The 25,610-nt window shown below is 35.6% G+C and overlaps 1 protein-coding gene across 1 annotated transcript in view; it reads left to right on the top strand.

The window, feature by feature from the left end:
- The window catches only part of LOC144443264 (nucleolar protein 6-like), a 167,295-nt gene that overhangs the window by 75,578 nt on the left and 66,107 nt on the right, over positions 1-25,610 (top strand). Inside the window, exons 10-15 of the mRNA XM_078132697.1 lie at positions 1,118-1,295; positions 3,546-3,668; positions 8,465-8,613; positions 12,121-12,382; positions 14,042-14,153; positions 22,958-23,112. Of these exons, the coding sequence (XP_077988823.1) occupies positions 1,118-1,295; positions 3,546-3,668; positions 8,465-8,613; positions 12,121-12,382; positions 14,042-14,153; positions 22,958-23,112 (979 nt within the window). The remainder of the gene's footprint in view (positions 1-1,117; positions 1,296-3,545; positions 3,669-8,464; positions 8,614-12,120; positions 12,383-14,041; positions 14,154-22,957; positions 23,113-25,610) is intronic.

The raw sequence follows: 25,610 nt of genomic DNA, 5'->3' as shown, positions 1-25,610 counted from the left end.
TATCCTCTAAATGGTACATACAAGCAGTGTCCTCTAAATGGTACATACACACAGTATCCTCTAAATGGTACATACACACAGTATCCTCTAAATGGTACATACATGCAGTGTCCTCTAAATGGTACATACACACAGTATCCTCTAAATGGTACATACACACACTATCCTCTAAATGGTACATACGTGCAGTGTCCTCTAAATGGTACATACACACAGTGTCCTCTAAATGGTACATACGTGCAGTGTCCTCTAAATGGTACATACACACAGTGTCCTCTAAATGGTACATACACACAGTGTCCTCTAAATGGTACATACACACAGTGTCCTCTAAATGGTACATACACACAGTGTCCTCTAAATGGTACATACACATAGTATCCTCTAAATGGTACATACAAGCAGTGTCCTCTAAATGGTACATACACACAGTATCCTCTAAATGGTACATACACACAGTGTCCTCTAAATGGTACATACACACAGTATCCTCTAAATGGTACATACAAGCAGTGTCCTCTAAATGGTACATACACACAGTGTCCTCTAAATGGTACATACACACAGTGTCCTCTAAATGGTACATACACACAGTGTCCTCTAAATGGTACATACACACAGTGTCCTCTAAATGGTACATACACACAGTGTCCTCTAAATGGTACATACACACAGTGTCCTCTAAATGGTACATACATGCAGTATCTTCTAAATGGTACATACACACAGTGTCCTCTAAATGGTACATACACACAGTATCCTCTAAATGGTACATACACACAGTGTCCTCTAAATGGTACATACACACAGTGTCCTCTAAATGGTACATACACACAGTGTCCTCTAAATGGTACATACACGCAGTATCCTCTAAATGTGACATTTTCTATGATCCCAAAGTTACTAAAGATTTCTAATTTACTACATCTTTTTGGATTTTCATAAAGCCAGAGGAAACACCTTGTCACCTAACATCTAAACTACCCAATTTTATCATCCATACCATCTGACTTATCCATACCACCTGACTCATTGTCCATACCACCTGATTTTATCACCTATACCATCTGACAATAATATGCATTGCTACATCATCCAATATGTCTGCATTTTTCAGCTTGTCTGGACTGAGCCAACTAAAGTTATGTGCCACGAAGTTCAATGTTGATGATAGGCTGGTTGATTATGGTGGTGATTATATCAGTGCAGTATTACCATCTATTTGTGAACTAATAGAGAAAGCACTTGGTAAACGTGTCAAACTGATGGCTGTCAAACCAATACTTGGACAAGAGGTAACCCTATACATTTAACAAGTTGATAACTTACATTATGTTATTCAGTTCGAGTACATAAAATTTACTAACACCTTCAGCAATATAATTATCAATAATATATATCTCTGTGTTAATTCATGCAATAGATTTAATAGTGATTGAATCATTCAGATACAGTACTCTGTGATTGAATCATTCAGATACGGTACTCTGTGATTGAATCATTCAGATACGGTACTCTGTGATTGAATCATTCAGATACGGTACTCTGATTGAATCATTCAGATACAGTACTCTGATTGAATCATTCGGATACGGTACTCTGTGATTGAATCATTCAGATGCAGTACTCTGTGATTGAATCATTCAGATACAGTACTCTGTGATTGAATCATTCAGATACAGTACTCTGTGATTGAATCATTCAGATACGGTACTCTGTGATTGAATCATTCAGATACAGTACTCTGATTGAATCATTCGTATACAGTACTCTGTGATTGAATCATTCAGATACAGTACTCTGATTGAATCATTCAGATACAGTACTCTGTGAATGAATCATTCAGATACAGTACTCTGTGATTGGATCATTCAGATACAGTACTCTGTGAATGAATCATTCAGATACAGTACTCTGTGATTGGATCATTCAGATACAGTACTCTGATTGAATCATTCAGATACAGTACTCTGTGATTGAATCATTCAGATACAGTACTCTGTGAATGAATCATTCAGATACAGTACTCTGTGATTGGATCATTCAGATACAGTACTCTGATTGAATCATTCAGATACAGTACTCTGTGATTGGATCATTCAGATACAGTACTCTGATTGAATCATTCAGATACAGTACTCTGTGATTGGATCATTCAGATACAGTACTCTGATTGAATCATTCAGATACAGTACGCTGTGATTGAATCATTCAGATACAGTACTCTGTGAATGAATCATTCAGATACAGTACTCTGATTGAATCATTCAGATACAGTACTCTGATTGAATCATTCAGATACAGTACTCTGTGAATGAATCATTCAGATACAGTACTCTGTGATTGGATCATTCAGATACAGTACTCTGTGATTGGATCATTCAGATACAGTACTCTGTGATTGAATCATTCATATATGGTACTCTGTGATTGAATCATTCAGATACGGTACTCTGTGATTGATTCATTTGGATACAGTACTCTGTGATTGAATCATTCAGATACAGTACTCTGTGATTGAATCATTCAGATACAGTACTCTGTGATTGAATCATTCAGATACAGTACTCTGTGATTGAATCATTCAGATAGAGTACTCTGTGATTGAATCATTCAGATACAGTACTCTGTGATTGAATCATTCAGATACGGTACTCTGTGAATGAATCATTCAGATACGGTACTCTGTGATTGAATCATTCACATACAGTACTCTGTGATTGAATCATTCAGATACAGTACTCTGTGATTGGATCATTCAGATACAGTACTCTGTGATTGAATCATTCAGATACAGTACTCTGTGATTGGATCATTCAGATACAGTACTCTGTGATTGGATCATTCAGATACAGTACTCTGTGATTGAATCATTCATATATGGTACTCTGTGAATGAATCATTCATATATGGTACTCTGTGATTGAATCATTCGGATACGGTACTCTGTGATTGAATCATTTGGATACAGTACTCTGTGATTGAATCATTCAGATAGAGTACTCTGTGATTGAATCATTCAGATACATTACTCTGTGATTGGATCATTCAGATACAGTACTCTGTGATTGAATCATTTGGATACAGTACTCTGTGATTGAATCATTCAGATACAGTACTCTGTGATTGAATCATTCAGATACATTACTCTGTGATTGAATCATTCACATACAGTACTCTGTGATTGAATCATTCAGATACAGTACTCTGTGATTGGATCATTCAGATACAGTACTCTGTGATTGAATCATTCAGATACCGTACTCTGATTGAATCATTCGGATACAGTACTCTGTGATTGAATCATTCAGATACAGTACTCTGTGATTGAATCATTCAGATACAGTACTCTGATTGAATCATTCAGATACAGTACTCTGTGATTGAATCATTCAGATACCGTACTCTGTGATTTCACTTGCATCTGATTATGAACATTGATCAGTATGTAAATTGAGATGAAGAGACCTATAATGCCTGTAGGGCTAATACTGAAAACCTTGATATTGGCTGACTATGTTATTTATGGTATAATTATGATGCAGTGGAGCCTTGACACCAAGCCACCACACTGGGAAGATATACCACATGTGACGTTTGGTTTGTTACTTGATCTAGAGTTCTCTACAAGCATCCTAGACAAAGGACCTATGGCGGATGCACCAGAGGTAAATATTCAGATTTAATTAATAGCAATTCTAAGGTGTCTTTGGATTGGTATTTATAACTTCTAAGGTGTCTTTGGATTGATATTTATAACTTCTAAGGTGTCTTTGGATTGATATTTATAACTTCTAAGGTGTCTTTGGATTGATATTTATAACTTCTAAGGTGTCTTTGGATTGGTATTTTTAAATTCATTGAAATTCATGTAACTTATATGCCAATGCTCATAATCTATCTAGTGTTAGGTTTGTCAAGCAAAACATTTATGAATAACATCATCTCAAATTGTAGTCCCTAATACATCTTTTCTCAAACATGCAATATCCAATTTCTTTCAAACCTGACACAAAGATGACATATCAGGTGGGACATATGCACGTCAATTTAATTGTGGATATATGCAGATTTGACCGAATGGCAGCCTTATCTGTAGTTAAAAATCAATATTCACTGCATAACACAAAAACTGTAATACAGATACTCCATTCAAGTGTCTGCCCCCATATTATGAGATGAAAGCTATCTTTTGAGACCTTGACCGCGATCAGGGCTAATTATCAAAGTCAAGCCAATTCATGCCTATCACAGATATTTTCATATTGCCAATTTCTTTTAAATCATATTTTATATAATACATGTAATATTGAAGAAAGGAACTATACACAATCATTGTATTTGGTACTCATATCACTTTTGCCAAATGGCAGCCATATTTGTAGTTAAAAATAATTGTTTACTGTATTATGTGTATAACTCAAAAACTGTAATACATAGAGATTCCATTCAATTGTCTACCCCATATATTATCAGATGCAGTCTATCTTTGTAGACCTTGCCCTTACCCTTCAGGGCAAATTATCAAAATCAAATCTATCACAGACACATTGTGTTTGCATATCGCCAATTTGTCAATTAGATATATTGCAAAATTCTTACAGTCATACAGAAATGATATCTCTAATGTCAAAACAAACAGAAATTGGTCCGAACATGGCTCCAATCTAGTTGCAGGCTTTCTCTCATAACCATGCGCTAGGGTCATGACCTTGATTGCCGACGTCAATATTGTCCAATCATGTAGAATATCATGAACACATCGCGATATTAGATTTGTTGGTTTCCTAAACTATATACTTCAATGAGTTCTCAGGCCGGCCACTATTTGTCGGCACCTTGGTACAGTGACAAAGCAATGAATTGTGATAAATGTTAATTGTTTACTTTGCAAGTGGCAAAAACATAGGTGGACGATCGCAATTTTTATTTTCTTAAAAGTGTGAAGTGGGGACGCCAAAATTCTGTATAAATCTGGACAGGTTTTCATTCTAAACATCAGTTCCTATCAAAGTTATTGAAATGGCAACAACTACAAAACGTCGTGCTCTATCACTAGATTCCAAAGTTGACATGATAAAGGCAATAGAGTCCGGTTTACGACACAACGAAGTCTGTAGGAAGTTCAACGTGAAGCCGAGTACGCTGTCTACTATCCTTAAGAAGAAGTCCGAAATTATGAAGATCTATGGAACGAGCAAAATCCATCCAACCCGTAAGCGTTTCCAGTTCTTTGCTGTTGACGACGTAGAGCATGCCCTGTTGAAATGGTTTTCGAACGCACGGTGTATGAACATTCCGATCAGCGGTCCAATTCTCCAAGCAAAGGCTGAAGACTTAGCAAAGAAAATGAACCATGCTGACTTTAACGCCAGCAACAGCTGGTTAGAACTTTTCAAGTCCCGCCTTGGTATCACTTTCAAAATGGTGTGCGGCGAAGCTGCGTCTGTCAGTGAAGATATGGTAACGAGCTGGGTAAAGACAACTTTACCAAAGTTAATTGATGGTTGCTCCCCCGAAAGATATTTTTAACGCTGACGAAACCGGGTTGTACTACAAACTGATGCCTGATAAGACTCTATCTTTCAAGAATGAAATCTGCTCCGGCGGCAAGAAAAGTAAAGATCGAATAACTGTAATGGTATGCGCCAATATGGATGGGTCGGAAAAACTCATGCCTCTAGTAATCGGTAAAGCTAAAAAGCCCAGATGCTTCAAGAACCTTACCTCTCTCCCCGTAGACTATCAAGCAAATCGAAAGGCTTGGATGGTCAGCGACTTATTCTCACAGTAGATTCATCAGGTAGATCAGAAATGCACCCACCAAAGAAGGAAAGTTCTGATGTTCGTTGACAACTGTCCCGCTCACCCAGCCGTTAAAAATCTCAAGTCAACGAAGCCCTTGTTCCTGCCACCCAATACCACGTCGAAGCTACAACCGATGGACCAAGGTGTAATTAGAAGTTTGAAGACTTATTATCGTAAACGAGTGGTCCAGAAAATGCTAATGTCTCTTGATTCAGGGGAAGGGTTACCTGTCATCACAGTCAAAGACGCAATTGATATGATACACTCTACTTGGTTGAAGGTCAAAGATACAACGATCGCAAATGTATCTGATAACTCGCATTATGGTTGTTTTCAGTCCGCATATCGGAAAGGACACATCACCGAGACGGCACTTTTGCATGTGCTAAATGATGTCATGCTTGTTCTTGATAAGCAACATCATGTCGACATTCCTGTACTTTTGGATTTGTTGGCGGCATTCGACACCATCGACCATGACATTCTCTTGGACAGGCTGAGTTCCTGTTTTGGCTTTCAGGGGACTGCTTTAAGTTGGTTTGAGTCATTTCGCAAAGGTCAAATGTAGCAAGCATCTATTAAGTCAATTGTGTTGAATACACGCCTTTTGAAGTGTGGTGTACCACAGGGTTCTGTGCTTGATCCTGTCTGTTTGATTTGTACAATACTCCGATAGAGGACATCATTACTCGACATGGCTTGAATTCAGTTATTTATGCTGATGACTCCCAACTTTACGTCGACCCCACTGTTGTTCCTCGGATAGAAGCCTGCGTGGATGAGATCCACATAATTGAATGATGACCAACAAGTGTTATTGTTGAAGTGGTTCAACAATAATGTTGACAACATTTTTTTGTGGTGGGTTTCTGTGGTGTGTCTTGTATTGTTTCTTTTATTATTTTTAATCAAACTGTTGTGATTTATGATGTGTTGTGCTTGGCAGTTTTAGTATTTATTTTTTTTAAAATCAGAATCATGTTTTTAAATTTTGTGATATTTTATGTGCAGACCATTGAGACATTTGTGTGTAATGGTCTTTAAACAATAAATTATTAATATTATAATTATTAAATGATGATATTTAATAAAATATGGGGACATATATGGAAACTTCAAATAAATAATTTTTAGCACAACTGAACTGATAAGGTTCAGTATTGATCGCCATGATATTTGGTGGGTGTATTACCTTGGGTGTCTAGTTGGGAAATTGTTCAAATCAAAATGATCTTACCACCAGTTTGTAATTTGGGCAGATCAGTTTGAAATTTTTATTGGAACATTCTTAGTGGTGTTTAGATGAAGCAATGTTCATGACATGATGATTCCATTAGTGGTATGCAAATTAGGGCTAAAAATGTGTCTTTTTGGTCAAAAATTTTTAATTCCAAAACTACCAAGCAGATTGGGCTGAAATTTAATGGGGATGCATCTGGGGTGTATAGATAAAGAAATTTTAAACATATAATGATCTCATCAGTGATATGCAAATTAGGTGTAAAAATGTGAATGGTGGTGAAAACTTATATCTCAGAACATACTTGGTCAGTAAGACTGAAACTTGGTGAGATGTTTCTAGAAGTGTTATTCTGCAGATTTTCTTCAAAATATTTTGAAACAATTGGCTCTAGCAAACTTAAGATAACATCAGGGATTCATAGACAAGAGAACGAACATTCAAATAATGTATGCAAATATGTCTAGCACAAGGCCACACCCATAGCAACAGCTAATGATCATGTATATTGCAAAGATAACATCAGGGATTCATAGAAAAGAGAACGAATATTCAAATAATGTATGCAAATATGTCTAGCAACATGACCATGCCCTTAGCAACAGCCAAATTATTGCATATTTTGCAAAGATAACAACAGGGTTGGATAGGCAACTGGATAGTCATTTAGCAAATGAACACCTATTGTTAGCATGGATCAGCATGTGGGTAAACATTTTTAAAAACTGTACAGTTGTGCTACAACGCCATTGGCGGTATTTTTTATTTATATTATTATTGTCAGGTAGTGTGGGGTAAACATTGGTAAATGTTGGTTAATAAGGCGTGTAGATTGTAGTTTTTGTTTACTGATGTCTATTACAACCATCAGCAATGTATTTTTCCACCACGTTGTTGAGTTTTATTCACCTGTTGACTACACTCGAAGTAAATCCGAAAGGAACTGACTGAAAAAAGGTCATTTTAAGGTGTTTCCAGATACTTTTTTAAAGTTTTGAAACCAGAATATATTTCACAAACATGTTGTCTAGCAAATTAGCGATAGTTAATGTGAGCATTTTGAATCACCTTTAAAATATCTACTCCTATATTGTCAGGTTTAAACTTTCTTTTTAGGCATTGACCTTTGACCTAGACCTAGATCTTCAGGTTTAAGTACTGAACTTCAGCAATTCCCTTCATTATCACAGAAACTGTAGTATTTATTTGTTGCCACCAATTTCTTTTAAATTATGTCTCCATTCAGTCACATTTGAAGGGGGGGGGGGGGGGGTTGGGGACTATTATGAAGACTTGTCTGTCATGACATGTGTATCAGCAGATTTCAACCAAACTTTAAACATAATTAGGTAATATGTATGTAACATACTTGATGGACTTGTGCACTAACCAAACAACACTTTTGCTCTTTTTAAGGCTGTTGAATTTAGAGAATTCTGGGGCAGGAAATCTGAACTTCGCCGATTCCAAGATGCCAACATATGTGAAGCTGTTGTTTGGGAATGTGCTAGTATGGCTGAGAGGAGACTGATTTGTGAAAAGGTCATAGGTCACATACTACAATTGTAAGTTGGATTACAGTATTGTTGGCAGGGGTGTAGATCATTCACTCGATAATTTGAATTTTATTTTAGCACAACTGTACTATAAGGCTGTGTAACAGCCAAATGATCATATATATACATATTATATTATATTGCAAAGATAACAAAAGGGATTAAGGCCAAAAAAAAATATATCTGGTTCTGGTCGGTGCACGAGTGCCCTGAATACCCTCGCCCTGAATACCTTTTTTTTCAGATAATTTTTGCTTTCCCGTTCCTTATTTATTCCTGATATCAGGAGAACAAGCAGCTGAAATCTACCCTACGTGCCAAGACTGCTTAAATACAAAGCCTAAACTGCTTTGAAGAAAAAGGAAGTTTTTCAAGTGATAAATATGATAGAACAGAGTATGTAAAGTGTCAAAAAAATGTGTATTTACTAATTTGCAAAAAAAAAAAAAAAAAAAAAAAATAGAAAAAAAAAAATGTCTATTGTCACACCACTTTAGAAAGTTTACCCTGACCAGAACCAGATATATATATCTTTTTGGCCTATTAGACAACCGAATAAACATTCCAAAAGTGTATGTAAATGACAACGCCAATAGTAACAGCCAAATGATTGCATACATTTCAAAGATAACAACAGGGATTAATAGAAAAAATGTATATACATGTACTTAGCAACAAGACCACGCCCATAGCAACAGCCAAATGATCATGTATATTGCAAAGATATAGTTGTATAGGCAACTGAATAAACATTCAAAAAGTGTATGCAAATATATCTAGCAACATGACCTCGCCCATAGGGCAACAGCAAAATGATCACGTATATTGCAAAGATAACAACAGGGTTGGATAGGCAACTGAATAGTCGTTCAGCAAATGAACATCTATACCTAGCATGGATCATTAGGATGGTATACTTTAAATTGAAAATAAGAAAAATGATTTTAGAAATCTGGAAAATTGTGAGAACAAAACTAATTGTTAGTCCTTTTCTCTGTATTTAAAGCTTGATATAGTAACTTATAGGCTATATGGTTAATTTGCATAATCAATGATTTTTTAATGAGGAGGCAGTATGTTAACTATACAAGCTTGATATAGTAACTTATAGGCTATATGGTTAATTTGCATAATTAATGATTTTTTAATGAGGAGGCAGTATGTTAACTATACAAGCTTGATATAGTAACTTATAGGCTATATGGTTAATTTGCATAATTAATGATTTTTTAATGAGGAGGCAGTATGTTAACTATACAAGCTTCAAATTTCATTTAGTTTCATATAATCGTTAGCTCCCGTATGAGAGCTGATGTTGTGGCGATGTCTGTCTGTCAGTCTGTGCAGAAATTTTGTTCCATTGATATCTCAAAAAGTACTGAAGCAAATGTTCTGCAATTTACTATGTGACATTGTCAGCTGTAACTTACTGTGCTGATCAGTTTTTGGTGGGAGTTGATTGCATAATTAATGCTAATTTGCTTAATAAATGATTGTATAAATGGGGTTATACATGTAGAACGACTGCACCAGATTCATTGAAACTTGCTACACGCACATATCATACAAAGATATAAAACCACTAAAAGTTGTTAACTTTTGTCAAGTTAATTAAGAGCTAATTTGCATAATTAATGAAGGTTTGTAACTCAGGTTATGCATCCGGAAGAGCTTTATCAAATTTGATGAAACTTGCCACAGATATTCAGGGCTCGAAATTAATGCCGGCCCAGTGGCCCAGGGCCAGTTAAAGTTGCTGTTGGGCAGATGAAATTTGTTGTAATCGGCCCAGTTGAGCAGCTACTTTTTTCTGAAACATTTTGAAAACCTAGCTTAAAATATTCAATTATCCTTATCCTTTGATAAATATAAAAATTTACACTTACACTTACACTATCACCCAGTAACTCAAAAGTAACCACAATCAAATATGCTAACGCACTGATCTCTGTACTTCCGCATTGAGTAGCTAGTTTTGTGATGACCCGTTGACCTCAGTGCAACTTTTTTATATATGGAAGTGTACATCGATAGAATGCATGGACAAATTTGCATATCAATACGCTTTCTTGTGATTCATAATTTTCAGCAAGCTCTTTAATATTCACGTAATTGACGTCTTGCCACGAACCGAGTTGATCCCACACTGTTGAATAATCATGAGTTTGTTGAAGTTTGGATTCACCAAAAGTTTGAAAGAAGGACTTCCTAAGGAAGACAGTGAGAGTGAAAAGACTACAGGCGAGAAAAGGCAAATTGAAAAAAGTGGTGATGGTGGTGAGAATGTTGTTATACGAGCATTCTCGCAAACCAGAGCTGTTAACGTGTTATTTCTTGTGCTATATTTTGAAATAAAGAGGTGCCTATATGCTATATTTTGAAATAAAGAGGTGCCTTCTGAGCGGTGCCCTAAAAGAGACTGTGGCTTATGACAATGAGATTTAGTGGCTGTACCAAGTACATCACAGGAAAGTGACAAGGATGACATAGTCAGTCAATGAGAGTTATTGGAAAATGTATGAAAGGAAGAGAAAACGAGAGTTTTGTGAGGAGTGGGGGAAGGAGTTTGAACAGACTGACACTTTGAATATGTTACTGAGAGTTGTACTGGATGGACCAGATAGCAATGACTGTAGCTATAAGGGCATTGGGTGGCTAAGTAGTAGCACACACAAGGAGACTAGACTTTAGGGACTAGAAGTTGCCAGGAAAATATGGGCAGGTAAAATATTTGCAGATAAATTTCCAACTTATATGCCCAATAGGCAGGTGAACAAAAATATTAATTTTGAGGTCTAATATTGATCATACATATGATAGTTCTTAATGAAATTTAATGCTGTCAATTAATTGCTCATTTGCATAATTAACGAACTTTGGCAATTAGGGCTTATACCAAGAAAGACTGCACCAAATTTGATGAAACTTGCTACAGATATTGATTACACAAAGGTACGACAGTACAGAAAGACATTTGAAAGTCTTGTGTCAAGTAATTGCTCATTTGCATATTTAGCTAAGTTTTGTAATTAAAATGTAACATAGAACAGCTGCACTTTATAATGAATGGCATGAGTACATTGCAGTCACTGTACAGTTTTTGGTGTTAGTGGCTTGCATAATTAATGATAATGCACCAAATTCAATGAAACTTGCTACATCTACGGATCATACAAAGATATATGGGAGCATTTTCAGTTCATCTCTGGTTTTTCCAGTGAAGTGGTACATGATGTATTATACCTATAGCTCAGAATTATTTTGCATTCCAACAATGTATGTAGGCCCAAAAATCTATGGTTTTGCCCTTACAGGAGGCATTCAGTTTAAATCTGGTGTTGTTTCATATGTTTGGGTCAAAAACATCACTTTGTACTATTCCTTAGACTTTGCCAGTTATGATATTATGAACTTACATTGATTGCCAACTAATTATTGAACTATATTATGACATCACTAAATGTCACATTAGTGTTTTGGGTATAATGGAGGAGACTCACTGAATTTTATCTACAGACATGCAGGAATAACACCACAGTCACTTGTATATCTTGGGGGTCATCTTGATGCATTACTAAAGCAACCATCTGCCCAAGGCAAGAAGCAGAATGTGATGACTAGAAAAGACAAAAAAGATGAGAGAGGAGTAGGAGATGAAGAGAACCAGGCAGTGATGCATGCTTACAACACACTAAGTAAAAAACTACGAGGTTTAGAAGATTTACCTCTCAGTATTGCATCCATACAGGCTTCTTCTGCTGTGTGTCGTTATGCTGAAGTAAGTACAAGGTAGTTAAGGTAAACATCTTCAATCAGTTATAATGTTATAAGTTGAATAATGTCCTACCAATCAACCTACCAAGATTGAATAATGTCCCACCAATCAACCTACCAAGATTGAATAATGTCCCACCAATCAACCTACCAAGATTGAATAATGTCCTACCAATCAACCTACCAAGATTGAATAATGTACCACCAATCAACCTACAAAGATTGAATAATGTCCCACCAATCAACCTACCAAGATTGAATAATGTCCCACCAATCAACCTACCAAGATTGAATAATGTCCCACCAATCAACCTACCAAGATTGAATAATGTCCCACCAATCAACCTACCAAGATTGAATAATGTCCTACCAATCAACCTACCAAGATTGAATAATGTACCACCAATCAACCTACAAAGATTGAATAATGTCCCACCAATCAACCTACCAAGATTGAATAATGTCCCACCAATCAACCTACCAAGATTGAATAATGTCCCACCAATCAACCTACCAAGATTGAATAATGTCCCACCAATCAACCTACCAAGATTGAATAATGTCCCAACAATCAACCTACCAAGATTGAATGATGTCCCATGGATCACACTCAGCAATCAGCTGAACAAACTTTCATGAGATTTTGGTTGTTCTTGGCTTTCTCTTACGAGTGCATGTGTAGTGATAAAATACACTACAAAATGTCTGTGCCCACTCCTGCTCAGTCAAAAATACAGGTGAGTAACTTCTACGTCAATAATGACTGTATTTTCATGATTTTAAAAGACAAATGTTGATTTTGTGGCCAAAATACCTGTAGCCATTGCTTTTCACAATAACAGGCGTCTTGTTGACTATTCCCTCTAAGGCACTAGCCAAGGGTATTTAGGTCAAAGATTGACACGTTTGTCTTCTAAAACCATGAAAATACAGTCGTTATTGACATAGAAGTTACACACCTGTATTTTAGACTGAGCAGGAGTGGGCACAGACATTTTGTAGTGTATTTCATCACAACACATGCACTCTTAAGAGAAAGTCGTGAGTATTTTGCTCCCGTTCAGCACACATAGGAGCAAAAATTCACTCGAGGCCAAAATTATCAAACACGCTAGATATTTGGCTCACGGTCAAGAATGACCAAAATCTCATGAAAATTTGCCCACACACGAGAGGAATTGGCGTGACCAAATTGCCATGAGTGAAATTTTGCTCAGCTGATTGCTCTAGTGTGTGCTTAGCTTATCGAGTTATTGCTTAATTACTAATGAGTTATTGCTTAATTACTAACGAGTTATTGCTTGATTACTAACGAGGTATTGCTTAATTACTATATTTTATTCACATGTGATTTAATATAAGTATGTATGGATCTCGCACGCACGCACACACACACACACACACACACACACACACACACACACACACATGATGCACACACACACAAACATGCACACACACACACACACACACAAACACACACACACACACACACACACACACACACACACACACACACACACACACACACACACACACATATGCGCACACATATATTACCATACCGTAACCTTCCCATCTAGATTTGTTTTGGATTTACTAGATTAACATGATAAATGTAGTTGTTTTTCACTCGAAACATGTTTTGTTTTTGCTCCCTGAGGTCATCCCATCAAATCCTGTTCAAGGAACTAGAAGTAGAGGAATGACACTACATGGATATATTCAAGCACCACTACCAGATTCTGTCATCCAGTGGATTCCAGCCCTGAAAAGTATGTGGTTCTTATTGCATAATTGTTACTACATTGAAATCATCTGGGAAATTGCTAGGCATTTGAAGCCTTCACGAGATACTTCTTGTTCTTTTATGTTGTCCATGGGTTATATATAGCGCAGTGTTATTATATATATATATGTGTCGTCAGATGACAAAAGGGACCTTAAGTCCTTGCAATAGAAATCGAGTAATCATTCGATTTATACGTGGTACGCATCCACTCTAAATCTGCAGAGTCGCAGTGACACGTCGGCAACGAATTTTTCTTTCAGTCATTCATTCCTGACCGTGCACTTCTCTAGCTTCTAGAACTACCACTTCCACAGTATATAATGTAAATACAGTAGTTTAATAGCCAAAATAATTTTTCGTGTGGATTTTCTTCAGAGTTTCTAACAATAAAATACATGAACAAAAGTTGTATCGATGGGGTTCAACATGCGGTGATGATCGACATTTACTTTTACATAGGAAGGGGCATGTGTCACTCACTTCAGTGTACTTCATTGCAGAATGTCGGTCTTTGAAAGTTGTATTACTAGATATTGATAATAATAAATATGATGCAATTCTAGTTGAAATGATGATATCCAGACATTTGTAGTCGGAGTTGCTCTCATAATACGTTATGTTGCCGTGTCGCAGATCACGATGTCGAATCGTCGCGATCAAGGTCACTTGACCCAGGAAGTAGATTTTCTGAGGTCATTCATGAAATTGAGGTCAACCTTGTTTACTTCGTATGTACTATATGTAGCGGACATTTGCAACTGAAAATAATATACACACATCCATAGCAGACATGAGTTCTGAGCGACCCGAGCGAGAAATCTACTTCCCAGATGAAGATCTCGGTCAGGTAATTTTCAAGCAGCCAACACGAGTATGAAGTACCATGTACTAATGACAGTGTTGCCAGGCCATGATCAACTGAATCCTCCGGTGATGTCAGTATCAACGGAAACAGTATGTCAGGTTGTTGGTGATGACGAAGTTGATGGTTGTCCTGATTCAGATGATATCCACGACAAGCTTAGTGCCGATATTGACGAATTTTCGTCACATGCGGCACAATTGTCAAGCGAACAATGAATTACTAGTGGCGAAAGTGAGTCCTCAATCAATAGTAGTAGTACTAGCGATCGAAAGATCGAAGTTGAAGACAAAGTGATCAGAAATGGTTGTTGCAGTGCTGACTGTCGTAAAAAACTTTACTTGTCCTTGGGTTTGATCCAGAGTCATGCAATGATGACAACCCAGATGCAGTCAGGAAACGAATACGCCACAAGTATGCATATTACGATGATGGAGAAGTTTGTAAAGAAGCATTTTAATTTAACACAATGTTACTTTGAAGTATTTAAATACATATGATATGAGACAAAATGGTCCATTCCACGCATTCATGGAAACACAGATAAACATCCAAAGCATGCCTTAAAGTGGCCATATGGATGAGAATTGGGTATTTATTTTTGGATTTTTAATTGATAAAACAAATTTATCATAGCGTCCTACTTGAAAATAAAAGTGAAACAACATTGTCTCAGTCTATGTTTGTCACTTAATACGTTGAAAAAAGCCAACAAATATGTAAGAATGTTTGTTATTGTACATACAATAACAAACATTTTTACACATTTATCATGCTTTTGCAGTTCATTGAACTACAAACAAGAGCTTGGTATATGTTGTGTCACATTGCTTTTTTCAAGTAGGAAGCCATGATAAAATTGTTTTATAAATTAAAAAATCAAAAATCAATACCCAAACCTCATCCATATGTCCACTTTAACATACGAACAAGTCAAACACTGTATTGAATTTATATTTTGGTATGCTGAAAACCATGGACTTCCACAGCTAGCAACACCAAGAGGTACAGATAACAAACCACCAGTGCACCAATTAGGTTTCCTGTATCAATATCTACCAGTAAAACACCAATTGGTATTCCTGTATCAATATCTACCAGTAAAACACCAATTGGGATTCCTGTATCAATATCTACTAGTAAAACACCAATTGGGATTCCTGTATCAAAATCTACTAGTAAAACACCAATTAGGTTTCCTGTATCAAAAGCTACTAGTAAAACACCAATTAGGTTTCCTGTATCAATATCTACTAGTAAAACACCAATTGGGTTTCCTGTATCAATATCTACTAGTAAAACACCATTTGGGTTTCCTGTATCAATATCTACTAGTAAAACACCAATTGGGTTTCCTGTATCAATATCTACTAGTAAAACACCAATTAAGTTTCCTGTATCAATATCTACTAGTAAAACACCAATTAGGTTTCCTGTATCAAAATCTACCAGTAAAACACCAATTGGGTTTCTTGTATCAATATCTACTAGTAAAACACCAATTGGGATTCCTGTATCAATATCTACTAGTAAAACACCAATTGGGTTTCCTGTATCAATATCTACTAGTAAAACACCAATTAGGTTTCCTGTATCAATATCTACTAGTAAACACCAATTGAGTTTCCTGTATCAATATCTACTAGTAAAACACCAATTAGGTTTCCTGTATCAATATCTACTAGTAAAACACCAATTGAGTTTCCTGTATCAATATCTACTAGTAAAACACCAATTAGGTTTCCTGTATCAATATCTACTAGTAAAACACCAATTAAGTTTCCTGTATCAATATCTACTAGTAAAACACCAATTAAGTTTCCTGTATCAATATCTACTAGTAAAACACCAATTGAGTTTCCTGTATCAATATCTACCAGTAAAACACCAGTTAAGTTTCCTGTATCAATATCTACTAGTAAAACACCAATTGGGTTTCCTGTATCAATATCTACCAGTAAAACACCAATTGGGTTTCCTGTATCAATATCTACTAGTAAAACACCAATTAGGTTTCCTGTATCAATATCTACTAGTAAAACACCAGTTAAGTTTCCTGTATCAATATCTACTAGTAAAACACCAATTGGGTTTCCTGTATCAAAATCTACTAGTAAAACACCGATTGGGTTTCCTGTATCAATATCTACTAGTAAAACACCAATTGGGTTTCCTGTATCAATATCTACCAGTAAAACACCAATTAGGTTTCCTGTATCAATATCTACCAGTAAAACACCAATTGGGTTTCCTGTATCAATATCTACTAGTAAAACACCAATTGGGTTTCCTGTATCAATATCTACCAGTAAAACACCAATTGGGTTTCCTGTATCAATATCTACCAGTAAAACACCAATTGGGTTTCCTGTATCAATATCTACTAGTAAAACACCAATTGGGATTCCTGTATCAATATCTACTAGTAAAACACCAATTGGGTTTCCTGTATCAATATCTACCAGTAAAACACCAATTGGGTTTCCTGTATCAATATCTACCAGTAAAACACCAATTAGGTTTCCTGTATCAATATCTACTAGTAAAACACCAATTGGGTTTCCTGTATCAATATCTACCAGTAAAACACCAATTGGGTTTCCTGTATCAATATCTACTAGTAAAACACCAATTGGGTTTCCTGTATCAATATCTACTAGTAAAACACCAATTGGGTTTCCTGTATCAATATCTACCAGTAAAACACCAATTGGGTTTCCTGTATCAATATCTACTAGTAAAACACCAATTGGGTTTCCTGTATCAATATCTACCAGTAAAACACCAATTGGGTTTCCTGTATCAATATCTACTAGTAAAACACCAATTGGGTTTCCTGTATCAATATCTACTAGTAAAACACCAATTAGGTTTCCTGTATCAATATCTACTAGTAAAACACCAATTAGGTTTCCTGTATCAAAAGCTACTAGTAAAACACCAATTAGGTTTCCTGTATCAATATCTACCAGTAAAACACCAATTGGGATTCCTGTATCAATATCTACTAGTAAAACACCAATTGGGATTCCTGTATCAAAATCTACTAGTAAAACACCAATTAGGTTTCCTGTATCAAAAGCTACTAGTAAAACACCAATTAGGTTTCCTGTATCAATATCTACTAGTAAAACACCAATTGGGTTTCCTGTATCAATATCTACTAGTAAAACACCATTTGGGTTTCCTGTATCAATATCTACTAGTAAAACACCAATTGGGTTTCCTGTATCAATATCTACTAGTAAAACACCAATTAAGTTTCCTGTATCAATATCTACTAGTAAAACACCAATTAGGTTTCCTGTATCAAAATCTACCAGTAAAACACCAATTGGGTTTCTTGTATCAATATCTACTAGTAAAACACCAATTGGGATTCCTGTATCAATATCTACTAGTAAAACACCAATTGGGTTTCCTGTATCAATATCTACTAGTAAAACACCAATTAGGTTTCCTGTATCAATATCTACTAGTAAACACCAATTGAGTTTCCTGTATCAATATCTACTAGTAAAACACCAATTAGGTTTCCTGTATCAATATCTACTAGTAAAACACCAATTGAGTTTCCTGTATCAATATCTACTAGTAAAACACCAATTAGGTTTCCTGTATCAATATCTACTAGTAAAACACCAATTAAGTTTCCTGTATCAATATCTACTAGTAAAACACCAATTAAGTTTCCTGTATCAATATCTACTAGTAAAACACCAATTGAGTTTCCTGTATCAATATCTACCAGTAAAACACCAGTTAAGTTTCCTGTATCAATATCTACTAGTAAAACACCAATTGGGTTTCCTGTATCAATATCTACCAGTAAAACACCAATTGGGTTTCCTGTATCAATATCTACTAGTAAAACACCAATTAGGTTTCCTGTATCAATATCTACTAGTAAAACACCAGTTAAGTTTCCTGTATCAATATCTACTAGTAAAACACCAATTGGGTTTCCTGTATCAAAATCTACTAGTAAAACACCGATTGGGTTTCCTGTATCAATATCTACTAGTAAAACACCAATTGGGTTTCCTGTATCAATATCTACCAGTAAAACACCAATTAGGTTTCCTGTATCAATATCTACCAGTAAAACACCAATTGGGTTTCCTGTATCAATATCTACTAGTAAAACACCAATTGGGTTTCCTGTATCAATATCTACCAGTAAAACACCAATTGGGTTTCCTGTATCAATATCTACCAGTAAAACACCAATTGGGTTTCCTGTATCAATATCTACTAGTAAAACACCAATTGGGATTCCTGTATCAATATCTACTAGTAAAACACCAATTGGGTTTCCTGTATCAATATCTACCAGTAAAACACCAATTGGGTTTCCTGTATCAATATCTACCAGTAAAACACCAATTAGGTTTCCTGTATCAATATCTACTAGTAAAACACCAATTGGGTTTCCTGTATCAATATCTACCAGTAAAACACCAATTGGGTTTCCTGTATCAATATCTACTAGTAAAACACCAATTGGGTTTCCTGTATCAATATCTACTAGTAAAACACCAATTGGGTTTCCTGTATCAATATCTACCAGTAAAACACCAATTGGGTTTCCTGTATCAATATCTACTAGTAAAACACCAATTGGGTTTCCTGTATCAATATCTACCAGTAAAACACCAATTGGGTTTCCTGTATCAATATCTACTAGTAAAACACCAATTGGGTTTCCTGTATCAATATCTACTAGTAAAACACCAATTAGGTTTCCTGTATCAATATCTACTAGTAAAACACCAATTAGGTTTCCTGTATCAAAAGCTACTAGTAAAACACCAATTAGGTTTCCTGTATCAATATCTACCAGTAAAACACCAATTGGGTTTCCTGTATCAATATCTACTAGTAAAACACCATTTGGGTTTCCTGTATCAATATCTACTAGTAAAACACCAATTGGGTTTCCTGTATCAATATCTACTAGTAAAACACCAATTAAGTTTCCTGTATCAATATCTACTAGTAAAACACCAATTAGGTTTCCTGTATCAAAATCTACTAGTAAAACACCAATTGGGTTTCCTGTATCAAAATCTACTAGTAAAACACCAATTGGGTTTCCTGTATCAATATCTACCAGTAAAACACCAATTGGTTTTCCTGTATCAATATCTACTAGTAAAACACCAATTGGGTTTCCTGTATCAATATCTACCAGTAAAACACCAATTGGGTTTCCTGTATCAATATCTACCAGTAAAACACCAATTGGGTTTCCTGTATCAATATCTACTAGTAAAACACCAATTGGGTTTCCTGTATCAATATCTACTAGTAAAACACCAATTGGGTTTCCTGTATCAATATCTACCAGTAAAACACCAATTGGGTTTCCTGTATCAATATCTACCAGTAAAACACCAATTAGGTTTCCTGTATCAATATCTACTAGTAAAACACCAATTGGGTTTCCTGTATCAATATCTACTAGTAAAACACCAATTGGGTTTCCTGTATCAATATCTACTAGTAAAACACCAATTGGGTTTCCTGTATCAATATCTACTAGTAAAACACCAATTGGGTTTCCTGTATCAATATCTACTAGTAAAACACCAATTAGGTTTCCTGTATAAATATCTACTAGTAAAACACCAATTGGGTTTCCTGTATCAATATCTACTAGTAAAACACCAATTAGGTTTCCTGTATCAATATCTACTAGTAAAACACCAATTGGGTTTCCTGTATAAATATCTACTAGTAAAACACCAATTAGGTTTCCTGTATAAATATCTACTAGTAAAACACCAATTAGGTTTCCTGTATAAATATCTACTAGTAAAACACCAATTGGGTTTCCTGTATCAATATCTACTAGTAAAACACCAATTAGGTTTCCTGTATCAATATCTACTAGTAAAACACCAATTAGGTTTCCTGTATCAATATCTACTAGTAAACACCAATTGAGTTTCCTGTATCAATATCTACCAGTAAAACACCAGTTAAGTTTCCTGTATCAATATCTACTAGTAAAACACCAATTAGGTTTCCTGTATCAATATCTACTAGTAAAACACCAGTTAAGTTTCCTGTATCAATATCTACTAGTAAAACACCAATTGGGTTTCCTGTATCAAAATCTACTAGTAAAACACCAATTGGGTTTCCTGTATCAATATTTACCAGTAAAACACCAATTAGGTTTCCTGTATCAATATCTACCAGTAAAACACCAATTGGGTTTCCTGTATCAATATCTACCAGTAAAACACCAATTGGGTTTCCTGTATCAATATCTACTAGTAAAACACCAATTGGGTTTCCTGTATCAATATCTACTAGTAAAACACCAATTGGGTTTCCTGTATCAATATCTACTAGTAAAACACCAATTGGGTTTCCTGTATCAATATCTACTAGTAAAACACCAATTAGGTTTCCTGTATCAATATCTACTAGTAAAACACCAATTGGGTTTCCTGTATCAATATCTACTAGTAAAACACCAATTGGGTTTCCTGTATCAATATCTACTAGTAAAACACCAATTGGGTTTCCTGTATCAATATCTACTAGTAAAACACCAATTGGGTTTCCTGTATCAATATCTACCAGTAAAACACCAATTGGGTTTCCTGTATCAATATCTACCAGTAAAACACCAATTGGGTTTCCTGTATCAATATCTACCAGTAAAACACCAATTAGGTTTCCTGTATCAATATCTACTAGTAAAACACCAATTGGGTTTCCTGTATCAATATCTACTAGTAAAACACCAATTGGGTTTCCTGTATCAATATCTACTGGTAAAACACCAATTGGGTTTCCTGTATCAATATCTACCAGTAAAACACCAATTGGGTTTCCTGTATCAATATCTACCAGTAAAACACCAATTAGGTTTCCTGTATCAATATCTACCAGTAAAACACCAATTGGGTTTCCTGTATCAATATCTACCAGTAAAACACCAATTGGGTTTCCTGTATCAATATCTACTAGTAAAACACCAATTAGGTTTCCTGTATCAATATCTACTAGTAAAACACCAATTGGGTTTCCTGTATCAATATCTACTAGTAAAACACCAATTGGGTTTCCTGTATCAATATCTACCAGTAAAACACCAATTGGGTTTCCTGTATCAATATCTACCAGTAAAACACCAATTGGGTTTTCCTGTATCAATATCTACTAGTAAAACACCAATTGGGTTTCTTGTATCAATATCTACCAGTAAAACACCAATTGGGTTTCCTGTATCAATATCTACCAGCAAAACACCAATTGGGTTTCCTGTATCAATATCTACTAGTAAAACACCAATTAGGTTTCCTGTATCAATATCTACTAGTAAAACACCAATTAGGTTTCCTGTATATATGTACTAGTAAAACACCAATTGGGTTTCCTGTATCAATATCTACTAGTAAAACACCAATTAGGTTTCCTGTATCAATATCTACTAGTAAAACACCAATTGGGTTTCCTGTATCAATATGTACTAGTAAAACACCAATTGGGTTTCCTGTATCAATATGTACTAGTAAAACACCAATTGGGTTTCCTGTATCAATATGTACTAGTACCGGTAAGACACCAATTAGGTTTCCTGTATGAGATATGAGACATTAACAGAATATAGAAATGAGAATGAAAATATCTTTCTAAGAACTTAGAACTGATAAGACTGAAATTGGTGTGTAATTCGAAACACAGTACGGTACATGTAATTATTATAAATATTGAACAATTATGTGAGGGCTAACATAATGTAAAGATTAACACCAACCAAGTAAAACTTAAAAATTAATTGTACTGCATATTACATGATATAGATTCCATCAGTCTGTAGTCCTTATCTGGAACTGTTACTAATTGAGTGCTCATGAATTGATTCTTAGGAATTCACTTATCTTATTTGCTCTCTTTGTGCATAGTTATTTGTAGCATGGAAAGAAGTGGCAAATGGCCAGAATGTGTGAATGCAATACATCATGTTAAAGCTGCTTTTCACATCAGACTTGGACAGCTGTTAAAACAAAAACATCAAAATATTGTCATGGCTACCACCAAACATCTGGATGTCTTACAGGTAAGTCTGTGACTTACATAAGTGTATGAAATTTACATTAGTACACATTAAAACTTATTTAAGGATGAGATGCAGGTTCGTTGGTGAATTTTGGCCTTTTTTTTTTTTTTGCTCATTATGAAGCTTCATGGTATGTGCCATCATTTGGTTAAAAGATTTTTTGAAAATCGTTCATTTTTTCCATTAATAAATTTGAAATGAAAAAACTCTAACGCTATATGTGTTTTATATGGTTTCATTCCTGAATGTTTATGTACAAAGATTTGCATACATAAAGAAGATTGACAGAAACGTTGATTACAGAAGAGTGTCTTTTCATATGCAAATGAGCCATAGCTAGTAGGCCTCTGTGCAATGACTGACGTGACATTATCTCTTAGCTGTGTTGTTGTACAAAACCAATCAAACTCGGTAAATTTGGTTATAACCAATAAAAAGTAAAAAAAATACCTCCTTTGAACCTGGACTTATGCACATTGATTTTGACCAGTGCATCGGCTAAAAACGTTACAGTGAAGCGGCCTACACTGCACTACAGCCACACAGTCGCTTGTAAACTGTTACTCCTTTCCTAAATGGTACTTACAAGTTACATACAACACGTAGGGGGAGAGGGGGGGGGGGTATGACATTGCTACCGATTTCATAAGAATATCGCCAATCCCTATAATAACGTCATTGTTCTGTATTTGGACCGTTATAGACAAGAATAAAACCATTTAGGAAAGGAATAACAGTTTACAAGCGACTGTGACTACACTAGTCTACAGCCTTCAAGTGTACCCGACGCGACGGCGATGTATTAGATGACGGTTTTCAAGTACCATGCATGTAAAAAAAAACATACAAATCTTGAATATCTAACAGTATTGCAGGCTAATTGTTTTAGCCGATCGAAAAAAATTGATGTTTACAAAAATAAAACAATTTAATCAACACGTTGGCGCATCGAAAATGAACCACGCTATCTTCGAGACTTGAGAGTTCACGTCAGATGCGTGACATTGCATCGGCGATTTCCGGGTATTACATTTCTGTTTCTGTAAGATTCACAGAACGTGGCCGTAGACTAGCTTTGAACTTTCGTGTTGGTGGATTTTGACAACGTCCTCTTCACATACTATATTATATTATTAGGGTTAAGGTCCTATAAATTGAGTGTGGCAACCACACTCTAACGATCGGCTTATCACAGCTCGATCCTTCGTGAACTTTCGAGACACGTCGACACCGAGTCACATGTACTGTAGTAGTATACGTGCGTTGCGTTGTTTATTTGCGTCTACGATGACGCTGTCTGAACGTAAACGGCAAAGAATTTGGCACCGAGCGATCCTCAAGGCTATTAAAGTTATAAAATGGAGATTTTGAAGGTACAAGTAGTTTAAATAAATTAGGTAATGTCTACTACGACTCCGAGTATCATAAAACGTCACTCGCAGTGGAAGAAAAACTGTTGACGTGAGTTCAAGTACCATTATTTATACCGTAGTTTTGTAACACTCCTTACAATTTGTATAACATTCCCGATGTCGTGCGGTGTCGTGGTGTGGAAATTTGATTTCAGGGAAAGGATTAACTTTTTTTATTGTGTGTCTTCAACGAAACACCAACAACGTAGCAATGCCTAATACATGAGCAGGAATATGGAACGTAGCCCATATTCGAATCAAAACACGAACACCAACTGTGTAGAGCAAGAGCTTCGAATCCAAACCAGAAAGTATACTATGTAATGTCGAGAACGGCACGCGTACCGTATTAAAAGATTAAACCAAAGTCTCCACCCGTAGATGAATAATAGATGACTTGACACCTTTATCGCGGGAAACAAACACGTTTCTATCTGTAGCATTTCATGACCCTCCTAAAATACCCGATTTTCTTCATGTCTGTAGCAAAGCAACGTACACAACCAAATGGCAAGGATTGAGTAACATATTTGCAAGTCACAGAAAACAGCTGTTGCAATGTCTGTCGAATTTGAAAGCTTTTGTCGGGCGGAAGGAGTCCAATTGTGTTAATTAGCATTTTTCTACGTTCTTTATTTTGTATACTGTGTGAAGTTCAAAGCTATTTAACTTTGCGTCAGAACGTCCCAGCTGCGTCAAATTTGGAGACAATACTCGGAGACAGTGTGTCGAAAAAACGTTCCTCCGGATTGTTTAGTTTTTGAGGGAATCAAGAGATATTGCATTGAGAAGTGTGAAAAGCGGTAATTTATGCAAAAAACACAAAAATACAACTTTGGATGATTATAACAAGACAATGAGAGACAAAATAAAAAATCCGGAGGAACGTTTTTTTGTTTATGTACATAGCTTTCATTTGAAGTCGAAAAGAGGACTATATTCAACTGTTTGTAAAAGTTAAATAGCTTTAAGTGAAAATCGTCAAAAAACAGTTTTTGGGTACAGATCAATAATATGGTTAAAAATGTAAAAAATCACCACAGAAACCACAACTTCATACAAAGACTCGACATAATTAATGAAAAA

The sequence above is a fragment of the Glandiceps talaboti genome, chromosome 12, assembly GCF_964340395.1.
Source record: "Glandiceps talaboti chromosome 12, keGlaTala1.1, whole genome shotgun sequence".
Lineage (NCBI taxonomy): Eukaryota > Metazoa > Hemichordata > Enteropneusta > Spengelidae > Glandiceps > Glandiceps talaboti.
Note: the sequence above shows the minus strand (reverse complement) of the source record. Positions and strands in the feature narration are given on the sequence as shown.